The sequence below is a fragment of the Vicugna pacos genome, chromosome 21, assembly GCF_048564905.1.
Source record: "Vicugna pacos chromosome 21, VicPac4, whole genome shotgun sequence".
NCBI classification, from domain to species: Eukaryota; Metazoa; Chordata; class Mammalia; order Artiodactyla; family Camelidae; genus Vicugna; species Vicugna pacos.
In genome coordinates, this window is record NC_133007.1 from 15,215,592 (window position 1) to 15,230,162 (window position 14,571).

General features: G+C 37.3%; 1 protein-coding gene across 1 annotated transcript in view; it reads left to right on the forward strand.

The window, feature by feature from the left end:
* F5 (coagulation factor V) overlaps positions 1 to 6,374 on the forward strand; it is a 63,736-nt gene extending 57,362 nt beyond the window's left edge. Inside the window, exons 23-25 of the mRNA XM_015245104.3 lie at positions 1,291 to 1,442; positions 4,188 to 4,373; positions 6,089 to 6,374. Of these exons, the coding sequence (XP_015100590.2) occupies positions 1,291 to 1,442; positions 4,188 to 4,373; positions 6,089 to 6,235 (485 nt within the window). The 3' untranslated portion in view covers positions 6,236 to 6,374. The remainder of the gene's footprint in view (positions 1 to 1,290; positions 1,443 to 4,187; positions 4,374 to 6,088) is intronic.
* The last annotated feature ends 8,197 nt before the right edge of the window (positions 6,375 to 14,571 follow it).

The window sequence follows — 14,571 nt, forward strand, 5'->3', positions numbered from 1 at the left end:
ATATCTGTCTAGCAGTCTTGGGTAAAAGAATGAAGCAATCGACCGAGGGCTTGGCTGATCCAGGCACCAATTAACTGCTCAAGGGCTGAGTTGGGAGAGAGAGCAATTCATAGTCACACCTGAACTTGCTGTGGCATACCTTCTCTCAGAGTATGGGAAAAAAACCCCACAGTTCATAGTGGAGAAGGCAGTTGAACCTTAGAATCAGTTTCTTATCAGAGTAGATAACAGTACAGTAAATTCTTGATGTTTATGAGGGATGTGGAAATGGGCATTTTGCCAATACCCAGATAGCGATGCTATGTAACATCTCCCACATAAAATGCAAATTTTGCACAGGCAGGAAAACTCCTTGAAACAGCTCCATGAATCATTGCTTTTTTCTTTCCATATGGTATATGATGTAAATGGTAGTTTGTTCAGATCATAGTCACGCCACCCTAAAATGTGATATTCAACAATATGAGTCTATTTAAAATCTCTATTTTCTACACAAGAAGCATTACGTTTAAAAATATCTTCACTTTCTTGGTATTTATATAATTAGTATTAGCAACAGGCGTTCTTCTTTTTAAGATTGTTTTTCAAGGAGAAAGTAAGGTATCACGTCAAGAAAATGTCTGCATGATTTTACTAGCAAGAAAAAAGTGTCACAGAGATCAGGATGATGGGTAGTCAGCTGGGCTCACTCACTAGGTATGTTTCTTACACTCACAGATCAGCCTTGCTGCCTGTGACATTCAAATTCATGCCTTAGCAAAATTCTAATGGGTGTATAACATGAATCACCCTCGGAGGGCTGAAAACAAAATGTGACTGTCAAGCTTCACTATAACTTCTTCTTTGTAGCTTTTGTGAGAAGAAACAGAGTATGTTTTTACATACAGATAGTTGAGGAGTACTGTGTACCTCAAAGCAAAGACTAAAGGTTCCATGACTTGCGAAGGAGGGAAATGAGTTTAGATGTTTAGAACATGGTATTCGATGTCAGACTTCCTGGGCTTAAATCTAGTTTCCGATTCTTCTAGCAATGTTACTTGAGTCAAGTTACTTTTTCTTGCTGTGCTTTTGTTTTCTCGTTTGTAAAGCGAAGATATTTAAGAGCATTAAGTAATACACGTAAAGCCTGAAAACAGGGTTTAGCACTTGGACAATAAGTGTTCACTGCTGTGATGGTTGTTTTTGTTGTTACTTCACAGTATTATTATTTCTCGTCTTCTCTGAAGTACAAAATGCCATGCAGGGAATGTCGGTGGTATGAAATTAATCACATTATTTTTCTCTTGACAGGATGCTCCACACCGCTGGGTATGGAAAGTGGAAAGATAGAAAACAACCAAATCACAGCTTCCTCCTTTAGAAAATCTTGGTGGGGAGATTACTGGGAACCCTTCCGTGCCCGTCTTAATGCCCAGGGTCGTGTGAATGCCTGGCAAGCCAAGGTAAAATATCCCCTGTGAAAGGAATTCTCTCAGCCTTTCAGAAGAAAACATAGGCTCTCATGACAGAGAACATGAGGGGCCTGAGGATCAGCTCCAATTTCTGCAGATTATGATCCTTGGTCTGAGAACTAGGATGTGTGTTGACTTGATGGCTTTAGCTCAAACTTGGACTCTGAGAGCAGTTATTTATTATCTCTGTGGTTTTTGGTCTAGTTTTGATATAAACTATGGGTGGAAAAAGTTTTTCTGCAAAGGGCCAGATAATAAATACTTCAGGCTTTGTGAGTCACACATTCTCTGTCATAACTCAACTCTGCCACTGTAGCAGGAAAGCATCCCTCAACAATATGTAAATGAATGAGAATTGCTGTGTTCCAAAAAAAACTTTATTTACAAAAACAGGCAATGAGCCAGATTTGGCCTTGGGCTGTAGTCTGCCAATTCCTGATTGAGACAACTTACATTTAGCAATTAGCGATTAGTGATTTAGATTTACAACATCTTCTTTTTTTTTTTGTCCTCTCCTCCATAATTTAGCAGTATTTTTCATTTTCTGAAAAGTGTCATTTAAAATTTTTTGCTCACATTTTTTGAAAACTTTGTGACATTCCTTTAGACAACTGTCAGCATGATAAAATCCTACAAAACTAGGTTTCTAAATCTGTGATCTAAGTTTAATAACATCTCACAGAGAGTTACATCATCTCTGCTATTAGCCCATTGAGTTATTTGGGTGACTCAGTTCTAGGGTGACTATTAATAATTGACTCATTTTTATTTTATTCTTCAACTGACCTGAAAAATCAGAATGGCATCAGAAATCAGAACAAATCGGTCAATCAACTTAATCCAAGTCCCCTATTTTCTACCCTCCGAACTCCCTTCCTTAAGAAACCTACACTCTTAATTCCCTGGACTCTCTATAGAACTCCATGGCCTAATCTTAAATTCAGCCACCAGAAAGTAAAAGGAAACTGTGGTGCAAGTGGAGTAAACAGAAGAGTTTGGGCCCCATACAGATAGTCTTGGGAACTGATGTCTGTGCCTTGAAACTCATTTCTGGACTATTGTAGAATCACAGAATGTTAGAAAGGCAAGGGGTTTTACAAAGCATCTGGTCTAGATTTTCCTTTTAAGTCTAAACACAGAGGAGATTAAATAACTTTAGCTTACTCTGGTGGTATAGTCAGGAATGTCATTCTCCCAATAAACAGATAAACAGATCCTTCCACCATCTGAAGCAACCCAAACACCTCATTTTCCTATTTGGCAAAGCTGGAAACTGAGATCCACCAAAGTGAAAGTAATAAAAATAATAATGTTGTATAACATTATATTTATTTAATTTCTATAATGTAAATAAAATTCAAAATAAAATAAAAAGTTAAACAGAGGATATCAACCATTTCTTCCCCAGATGACCCTTTAGATCTGCTCATACTGTAACCTTGTCACCCCCACCCTTCCTTTTACAGCCTTTAAAAATTTTTCTCTATATATAATTTGCTCCTAGTCTTTGTGATATAATAAAGGCTCCAGCAATAAAACACTAATTTTAATTTTTAATGTTGTCATTTTAAATCTGGAATTTTTGGTCAGAACTATTTATTTCACTTAACTTTCAATTATTATGAAGTGTCTTTTATAGAATTTAAGAGAGACTGAAAATCTAAGCCAGACATATGCAGGTATGCATGTAGACTGAGGTATCTCTACCTCTTTCATGCCTCCAAAAAAATTTTACGCCTATAAAAATCCTCTAGCTATCTATAGCATTTTGTATCACTAATACAACCTGGATTTGAAGACACACTAAAACACCACCAGATGTCATTGAAGAGTGTTACAAAATTAACCAAAATTATCTAATTAATACAATAATTTAATTCAATTAATTAGCTTTAAAAATACAATAACATGTGACATATATATGTGTGTACATATATACACATACAGACATGCATATATGAGAAAATATGTCAATATTCATTATTTCAAATAGAACTGAATGAGACTACAGGAATCATAAATCTCCTGAAGATGAAAATTCATCTCAGGTTACTCAAAACTCAGTGAGTCTTTCTGATCCTCTTTCTCCAAGTGCCTATCATATGTGATTAGGCATTTTGTTAGACCAGAGACAGGACAATTACTATGTCATCTCCAGCCCTGAGTATAGCTTTATTAGGTCTCTCAAATATTACATTCGTTTGAAATATCAGAAAGGAAGGCATTGGACTACTTCTCTTATTTGAATTTAGGACTTTTCTAAAATAAGTTAAATAGAGAGAGGATACTATCTAATTTTTCCCAGGTAACCGCTTCAGCAATATTATCATAGTATTAAACAGACTTGATTAAGAAAAAATATTTACAACTAAGTCAGCAATTTTATTTTTTTCTCAAATAAATTTCATTTATTTGTTCATTCAATGAATATTTGTTGAGTAATACTTATGTGCCATATATTGTGGTAAGTTCCTGGAAATAAACTAAGTCCCTGCCCTCAGAGTAGGGAACACAAGTAAAAGAATAATTATTGTACAATGTGTGAAATAATTTAGAAGTTTATATATGTGCTGACAATGAATAGGAAGGAACAGGGAAGGCTTCCAGGAGAAAGGGAATCCTCAGGAATGAGACAGAAAAGAAATCCTTTGAGCTCAATGCATTTCTGAGTATCTTGATTTAAAAAAGCAAAGATCTTAACATCTGTCTTATCCATTGTTCTTACCATTTTCACAGGCAAACAACAACAATCAGTGGTTACAAATTGATCTGCTCAAAATCAAGAAGATAACTGCCATTGTAACACAGGGTTGCAAGTCTCTGTCCTCTGAAATGTTCGTGAAGAGCTATACCATCCAGTACAGTGACCAGGGAGTGGAATGGAAACCTTACAGGGAGAAATCCTCTTCGATGGTGGACAAGGTACAGGGTAGTATCTTGGCAAAAAGAAAACATTTTGAAAATTGCTATGATGAGAACAGTATCTTAAATTTGCAAATAGCTCTTTGCATTTGATAAGTGTGCAACAACATGCATCACTCTTTTAAGTCTTCTAAGTCCTAGCTCTGTAGATACCTGGTCTTGGGACAGGGACCTTGCACATTATCTTTCTGCTTTGGCTGAGCCACCTATAAAATAATAAGAACAAAACAACAGGGGTTGGTGTGAAGCTTAATTAGCTCTGATTGAGAAAGATGGTGAAAGGGTTATCTCAGTCAGCTTAGGCTGTGTAACAAATCATCATAGACTAGTTGACAACAAACACTGATTTCTGACAGTTCTGGAGGCTGCAATCCTACCTAGATCAAGGTGCCAGCATGGTTGGGTTTTTGGTGAGGGCAGTCTTCCTGGTTTTTGCCCTCATATGGCCTTCCTTGGTGCACACAGAGAGAGAGATGCCATGAGGGCCCCACCCTCATCCTAGTCCTAATCATCTCCCAACGAACTCACCTCCTAATATTTTCCCACTGGGGATTAGGGTTTCAACATACGAATTTTGGAAGCAAACAAACATACAGCCTCTAACAGGGGTCTAGAAAACCTTCTACCATATTAGTATTAGCTTGGATACACTTGTTATTCATGGCTTATCAAATCCCCATGGCCATATGCTTTTCTGTGTCATACTGTTATTATGCAGAAGACCTTTGCCATCCTTACTGATAAGGAGACTAATTTCCTGCATTATACTCCTAAATTCCTAGTTACGTGGTTTTAAAATATTACCAGTGGCAAAGCTAAGGAGGTGAACCTAATATTCCAGGAATGGGAATCGGGCTGAAATCAGTAGGAGGGACAACAAGGAAGAAGGGTATGCACATTTACTGAATGCTCATTGTGGACTCAGCACTTATCTCAGATAATGAATTTGAACCTCTCTCTTTAAACCCCTGGGTTTTTCATTTGTTTGTTTGGTTTGGTTTATCTCTCACTGCATCAGGATGTCCTCACATCAGGGTTAGCATCACTGTTGTAAACAAATAGTGATTTAGCTTCTGATGTGTGTAAATCTTGAGGAACTTGCTGAGGATTAAAAAAAATGGGCCTAAAATACAGGCTTAGTTGAGGATATAGGGTATATGACCTAAAGGATAAATAAAAAATGCATGATTGCATTTTATTTTACATGTTAGTAATAGCTAACCATTTATTGGTGCCCATTATCTGGCACTTACTAAACACTTGTCATACGTTTACATATTTAAAAAATCTTTACAGCAACTTCCATGAGGTAAAATTTATTATCCCCTTTTTGTCAATGAGGAAATGAAGAATCAGAGACTATAAGTAATTTGCTCATAGTCACACAGCAACAAAGGGGCTAAAGGCAGAGATGGTTTTGCAGCTGCTTCACAGCACCATATCAGATTTCTTTATTTTTCCCTATTTCAACTCAGATCACTGGTGAGGTGCTATCTCTAAAGAGTTATGTGTGGAGTGTGATTTCATAATTGATTGAGGATCGTTTTGTGTCAATGTGTTCACTGATGCCCACAGTTTCAACTAAGAGGATAAAAAACTATCTGTAAGGATTTTTATTGAAATATAGTTAATGTACAATATTGTGTTTGTTTCAGGTGTAAGATTTGTATACCCATTATACCATCATTAAAGATTTTCTCATATTTTGCTTTCAGATTTTCGAAGGAAATAGTAATATCAAAGGACACGTGAAGAACTTTTTCAACCCACCAATCATTTCCAGGTTTATCCGCATCATTCCTAAAACATGGAATCAAAGTATTGCACTTCGTGTGGAACTCTTTGGCTGTGATATTTACTAGAATTGAATATTCAAAAAGACAGGTGGAACTCAAAAATATCAAACCATTTAGAGTGGGCAATGTATTTTATAGCTATTTTAAATGTTAAACATGTCCCACTATTTCCTTTTTTTCTATCAGAGAATAAAATTTTATATGTGAAATCTTTATGATGTAACTCCTTACAACCACTAAGTGACATCATGACTATTATTTCTGCATTAATTTGAATATAGATGGGAAAGTATCAAGAACCAACAAGAAAAGGCTTATCTTTCACTGATTAAAAAATGCTATATAAAGTAATATTCATGTACTTAAAATTCTTCATTATAGTCCTTTTAAACCCTGTGTGCATTAATAAAAGAGATATTACTTTTTTAGACCACTTAGAAACTCGGATAACTTTTATTCCTACATTTTTCTTTGAAAGAACTATAATGTAAGAGGATAGCAAACAAACAAGATTTCTAAATGGTTCGTTTTTCTTGACAGTGGAGAGGAAAACAATCTTCCTATATGAAATGACAAGTGCTTAAAATATTCTCTTACTGACATGACAATGATTTTCCTGACCTTCGACTAGTGAAAAGGTAAATAAGCATGTTTTCAGTAGTCCCGCTGGGCTTGTGAATCTGACCTGGTTGCACATATTGATGTTCAGGGTTGGAGGTCATTAACAGAACAGAACTAAAATAACCGCAGGATGGATGAACATGTAACCTTGGCTTCTTTCTAGCTGGTACTGCATCACACACTGAAAACACAGGCTCACCTAAGGGAAAGCTAATACTTGTAAAATAGAGCACTGGAACCACTGGCCCAAACGCTGCTGTTCCTACTAGAACTGGCCCCTGGCCAAATTGACAAACAGGTGAAATTCTCTTTTAGTGCCCTTCTCTCTATGGCTCCATTCCACCTCTCCCTTCCCCTTTCAAGCACTCAGTTCCCTGGGAACCTGGCATCCAGTGATTCTATAAGACATTGTGAAACTGGGGAGCCCTCTGACATCCTTTAAGTCACATAAGATAGACTGTCACTGGTGAGGCCATCTATTTTAGTGGAACAAACCACCCCAAAACTCAGTGCTTAAAACAACCACAAATTTCTTATCTCCCATGACTGTGGGTTGACTGGGCACAGCTGTGTGGTTTTCTGGCTGGTTTTATTTGGGGTCTCTAGTGAGTTTACAGTCAGACAGTGACTGTAGCCAGAATCGTCAGGAGGCTCAAGTGAATGTTAGGACAGCTGGTCCTCTGTAGCCTCTGCAAGTAATTTCAGACTCTTGTCTCACTGCATGGTTCTTCCACATGGTCTGTTCACTTGGTGTCTCCAACAGGTCTTCTAGACTTCTTATAGGGTAACAGAGGCTCCCAAAAGCAAGTGTTCAAGAGGTAGGATGCAGAAGCTGCCAGTCATTTAAGGCTAAGCCCAGAAGTGGCACAGCCTCACTTCTGCTGTATTCTGTTGGTTCACACAAGTCACAAGCCAGCCTAGATTCAACATAGGATGGAATGACACAAAGGTTGCTCCAGGAGACATAACTCACTGTGAGCATCTCTGGATACTACCAGAGTTACCAAGTGCACCTATGGGTGGGGTAAGCACTGTGAATGTATACAGGAGCTTCAAACATCCACAAAAAACATGGGCTTAGTTTTTTCTTTTTAATGTTTTAAATTTTTCAGCTTTTTTTCAGGCATAATTGAAAAATAAAATAGAAATAGATTTAAAATGTACAACATGTTGATTTGATGTATGTGTGCATTGTAAAAGGATTCCCACCATCAAGTTAATTAACACATCCATCACCTCACATAGTTACTTTTTTTAACAAGGAGAATACTGAAGATATACTTGTAGCAAATTTCAATTATACAAAAATACAGTATGATTGACTATAGTCACCATGCTATATCGATGATCTTCAGAATGTGTTCATCTTATACAAAGTTTGTACCCTTTTACCAACCTCTTCCTGTTTCCCCTACCAGCCAGCCCCTGGCAACTACCATTCTACTCTTATGTTTCTATGCGTTTGATTTTTTTTTCTTTTCTTTTCTTTTTTTTTTTTAGGATTCCATGTATAAGTGATACCATGCAGTACTTGTCTTTCTCTGTCTAGCTTATTTCCCTTCACATAATACCCTCCAGATTCTTCCATGTTGTCACATATGACAAGATTTTATTCTCTTTTATGGCTGAATAATACTCTACTATATATATATATATAGGCCACATTTTCTTTATCTATTCATCCATTTACGATAGGTTGTTTCCATATCTTGGATTTTGTGAAAATGCTATAATGAACATGGGAGTACAGATCTCTCTTCAGACTAGTGGTTTTCTTTCCTTTGGATGTATACTTAGAAGTGGGATTATTGGATCATATGGTAGTTCTACCTTTAATTTTTTGAGGAACCACCATACTGTTTTCCATAGTGGCTGTACCAGTTTACATTCCCACCAACAGTGTACAAGGGTTCCTTTTTCTCCATGTCATCACCAATACTTGTTATTTCTTATTTTTTTGATAACAGTCATTCTAACAGGTGTAAGGTGATATCTCATTATGGTTTTGATTTGCATTTCCATGATGATTAGTTAACACTGAGTATCTTTTCATATACCTGTTAGCCATCTGCTTGTCATCTTTGGGAAAATGTCTATTCAGGTCTTTTGTCCATTTTTAAATTGTTATTTGGCATTTTTGCTCGAGTTATGAGTTCCTTAAATATTTAGGATATTAATCTCTTGTCGATTATGTGATTTGCAAATATTTTCTCCCATTCCATAGGTTGCTTTTGCATTTTGCTGATAGTTTCCTTTGCTGTACAGAAGCTTTTTAGTTTGGTATAGTCCCATTTGTTTACTTTTGCTTTTTGTCTGTGCTTTTGGTGTCATATCCAAAAAAATCCTTGGCAAGACCAACGTCAAGGAGCTATCCTATATATTTTATTCTAGAAGTTTTATGATTCCAGGTCTTACATTCAAATCTCTAATATATTTCAAGTTGATTTTTGTGTATAGTGTAAGATAAGGGTTCACGTTCATTCTTTTGCATGTGGATGTTGAGTTTTCACACCATTTATTAAAGAGACTATCCTTTCCCCTTTGTGTATTTTTGGTGCCTTTGTCAAAAATTAATTGGCCATGTGTTCATTGACTTATTTCTGAGCTATGATTCCATTGCACTGGTCTTTGGGTCTGTTTTTATGCTGATATCATACTGTTTTGATTACTACAACTTTATAATATAGTTGAAATCAGGAAATGTGATGTTCCCAACTTTACTCTTTGTGTTCAAGATTACTTTAGCAATTTGAGGTCTTTTGTGGATCTGTAGGAATTTTAGGATGGCTTTTTATATTTCTATGAAAAATACCATTGGAATTTTGAGAAGGATTGCATTGAATCTGTAGACTGATTTGGTAATACAAACATTTTAGGAACATATATCCTTGCAATATATGATAGAAAATATCTTCCCATTTAATTGTGTCTTTGATTTCTTTTCTCAATGTTTTATACTCTTCAGTCTACAAGTCTTTCACTCATTTGAGTAAATTTATTTCTAAGTGTTTTATTCTTTTTGATTCTGTTGTAAATGGAGTTGTTTTCTTAATTCTCTTTTCAATAGTCCATTGTTAGTGGATAGAAATGCAACCAGTTTTTGTACAATGATTTTGTATCCTGCAATTTTGATGAATTCATTTATTAACTCCAATAGTTTTTTTGTTGAGCCTTTAGGATTTTCTACATATAAGATCATGTCATCTGCAAATAACAATTTCACTTCTTCCTTTCAGATTTGGATACCTTTTATTTTTTCCTTGCCTAATTGCTCCAGCTATAACTTCAATATGTTGAATAGAAATGGTGAATGTGGTCATCCTTTTTAAAAAATTCCTGATCTTAGAAGAAAAGGTTTCACAGAGTCTGATGTTAGTTGTGGGTTTGTCAGATATGATGATCTGTAATATGTTGAGGTACATTTCATCTATACCTAACTTGAGAGTTTTTATCATGAAAGAATGTTGAATTTTGTCAGATGCTTTTTCTGCATCTATTGAGATGACAATATGATGTTTATCATTAATTTTAATGTGATATATCATTTTTTGATTTGCATATGTCAAACCATCCTTGAATCTCAGGCATAAATTCCTCATACATTTGTTAGAATTCAACTGTGAAGCCATCTGGTCAGTTTCTGGATATTCATCTTGTTCTTCTGTATGGAATATATTTCCTTGTTTCTTCCTTGGTTCTCTGCTTTTTTTCCTGTGTGTTAGATAAAACAGCCACCTCTCCCAGTCTTGACAGACTGCCTCATGTAGGAGAGGAACCTCATCAGTCAGCCCAACCTGAACTCCTGGTTGCCTCTGAAAACTTTGTGATTGACCAAGCCACCTTCTTTGTTCCTGGTGGCTCCCAGTAGATTAGGGTGTGCCAAGACTTGCTGCTGTCCCAAAGGCATTGGGAAATGTCCACACGGCTGTTTAGGATCCTGTTACTATTATTAACTGCCTGCCCTATTATTAACTACCTATCCCATCAGCTCTCTGATGCAGGCTAATTGGAAGCCTGACTTTCAAGCAGCAACTAAGAAAGGAAGGACATTAGATATGCAGTATAGACCCTAACAGGGAGAAACTTGGCAATGGCTGTTTCTGCCTGCTCAGTCTGTGCTGAGCCAGAGGGAAGAGTCTCTGTAGTACTTGTGCACCCATATAGAGCCACCTCTTTGTTTTCTATGGCCGTGGAGGACTAGTAAATGCCAAGCCCCATCAGTACCCAGAGCTAGGTGATTTGGGAGCCAGTCCCTCATGTGGCAGCCCTAATATCTGGTGTGCTACATCTGTGAGCGTGCTTCTTCCAGGGAGAAGCTGGAGGCTTGGTTTACTGCTGTAGCAAGAGAGGGGAGACAGCAGGGAACATGCCCAACAGCTCTCTGAAGCTCCTGGGAGGATCCCAGTCAGCTTCCACATGCAGGCTGATTAGAAGCTAGAACCTCAGACAGCAGCTGGGAAAGTATACAGTCAAATTTCTTCTAGGGAGAAATTGGGAGGTGAACATTTTCGCCTGTTCCCTCTGTGCTGACCCTTGGGAAGGAAGAGCTGTGAGAAGTGCTTGCACGCCTAGTTGAAAACTACTTTTTAAATTTTAATATGGAGACTCTAACTGCCAGGCCCTGTGGGCTATCAGTGCTAGGTAATTTGAGCACCTATTTCTCAGGTGGCAGTTTCAGAAGTTAGGGCACAAATTTCAAGGGAGGAGTTGGCAACTTGGTTTTTGTTGTTGCTGTTGTTGTGAGCCAGAAGGAGAATGTCGGGGAAGTGCCCACCAGCCTTTTTAGACTCTCAGGGGGATCACAGTCAGCACCCAGATACAGACTGATTAGAAGCCAAAACTTCAGGCAGCAGCTGGAAAAGTAAGCAGTCAAATCTCTTCTAGAGAGAACCTGGAGATGGGAGTTTTTGACTGCTCCCTTTGCACGGAGCTTGGGGTACAGCTGCAGGGAGTGCTCACGTGTCCCTTTAACAACTCCTTCTGTTTGCTATGGTCCTATGGGACTTGGGAATGCCAAACTCCTTGGCTTTCTGAGCTAGGTGATTTGGGCATTCTTGTTCCTTGGATGGCAGCTATGAAAACTGGGACACTAGGTGTATGATCCAAACCTTTGCTCAAAGGGGGAAGCTGGGAATTTGGAGGTTCCCTCCTAATTGAAAGGCACTCCACTAGAGATGGTATTTATAGTGAATGTGTGTCTCAGCCTTTCCTACCCATTTAGAGGTGGATATTTTCTCAGTTACCCACTGTGTAGGAGTCATTCAACTTGTTTCCGGATTTCTCACAGAGGAAATAGGCCCGTGTGTAGCTGTATATTCAGGGAATCTGTGGGAAGAGGAAAAGTCTGGAGCCTCCTATCTTGCCCTCTTGGTCAGTCTAAAACACTGACTTTCTAATATAGTATTCCCATTATTGATTCTCTTTAATTACTCATGTCACTGTTCACCAAAATCTCTTATTTTCATTCTGTTAAGAGCAAAAGAATTATGTCTAAATGTGAAGGAAAAATTCCTTTAGTCTCTCCAGGGCGAGCCTCATGGGTATGTGATCTGTTCAATTATAAAGAGCCCCCATGCTCAGAGGGATCCCATGCTCAGAGGAGCCTCAGGCTTAGTTTAATGCTCTGTGGTCACCCTCCTGAGATTCTTAATAACTTTTTTTTAACAAGGAGTGTAACAGTTTCATTTTGCAATGGGCCCCACAAATTATGTAGCTAGTCTGGGGTCTCTCTACTGCACAAAAGGGCAAGATCTCTTCCAATCTAGAATCTACTGAAGTATAATAAGGGCAAGAAAATGTGGAGTAACAGGCAGGGGAAGAGAAGAGAATGCAGCAGGAGTTCCAACTTCATTATCTTATGTATGAAAAACTACAAAGTTCAACAACCTGCCTGACGCTACTGCTTATTTATGTCAGAGCCGAAACCAGAAACCAGATGATCAGAATCCCAGTCTCTCTTTCAGTCTGGTTTCTCTTCCATAAAATGGAAACTATAATGTTTATGATTCATTTCCACAGACAGGTAGACATGACTATTGATTAATAAGAACTACTGATTGATCTGAAATATACCTGTTTGGGGATCAATGAGATGTTTGGGTTGTATCTGATATTGTGTAGAAATATTAAAACCCCTCTTATTTTTAAATAAAAAGCATTTCCATATTTTTATTCTTCTCTTCAAAGTCATTTAGCTAAAACTGCAACTTTTGCTGTACCATATATCCTCCACTGACATAACATAGTCTACAACTTGTTATATCATAACTGGTTGCTGTGGAAAGGAGTTAAATGACTCACAGTAGAATCATGACCTGAAAGGAGAAAACAGTTGATAGAATAATTAATAATGCTTAAGATTATAGTTGAGAGTTGGAAAAGAGGGGCTGTGCATCTATCACAAATATGAAAAGGTCAGAGGAAACATGGAATTGGTTCTCCAGGATTTTTTCAAGTTGTTAAAAGAAATTACGGACTTCATGTCACTTTTTAGAATAACTTTGAATAACCACACTGTTATGAGTTCGGACCATTTTGGAAAACTCGAGGAAAAGCATTAATCAAATAGCGTGGATCCTCCAAAGAGCCATGAGTGTTCCACCATTTACTCCTCTGGATGGACCAAGAAGGAGCAAGTCGTGGGGCAGTAGATTCTGGTTCTATCATTGGCAGTGGGCCTAACACACACAGAAAAACATTTGAGAGTTCCATACTACCATTTTCATTGTGTGTGTGGTTGTTTTCGTTTTTCTAATAGACAATTATTTTATTGAAAATTCTGAATGTCTGACTTTTCCAAGTTCTTATGTTCTCACAGACTAGAGATAGGACAAACAGAAGGACACAGGCAGATTAAATGACTTTGGTTCAACTGTACCTAGCCAGAGTTCTGAAGACTTTCACACAGAGGTAAAGTCTTAATTATCCAAGTTAAACAAAGAACTAAACAGCTTGTGTTGACTTTTGTCAGTGGACTTAACTGACCTAATTATCTTTTTCTCAGGGGTGGGGACTATTTAACATTAGTTTACATCCTGAGTCCACAGGCCTAGTTTGGGATTCAGAAATTACTGTGAATTATTCACAGACAAATTGGATAATTTAAACAGAATTTAGTAAAAATTTACAAGACAAATCAACAGGTTGCCAACTGGAAGAAGGCTTGAAAGAGGGAGTTGTAAACCAAGTTGTGCCAGAGTCTAAACTAAGAAGAATGGTCATCATGCTGGACTACAGTATGTATTGTGAAGGCTACAGTTTTCTGTAATGCACCAAACAGGTCTTTAAAAATTATCACCTGGTGATGATGGTGTGGTTTGATTCCTGCCAAGTATTATAAAGAATCTTCTGTCTTTCTATCAGATAATATTCTAAATCAAGATTCTCATATTTCTCCTGGGAGCAAATTAATTGGAAAGCACCATGCTCTTAGCAAAAAATAAAACTTAAATGACTAAATGTAACATAATTTTATGTACATATGAATGAATATATTTATGAATTTCTCATCTTGTTCCCTCCAAAGATTTAAGGTTGCTTAAAAGAAAACATAAAATACTGCTATGTAACATATGTTAGAAGTAGGAGAGAAAGCAAAAACAGAGGCAGGATGAAAATGCATACTATACAGCCCTTCTCCCTGCTATGGGCAGGCAGGCTTGGGTTTGGCACAAAGTTTGTAAATACCAATGCAAAAGGAAAACCTTATCGGTTACACAATATAGTGTCCCCTAAAAATGTCTAGAAGAACACTTCTGTTGATAGTGAAATTGAAAAGAAAC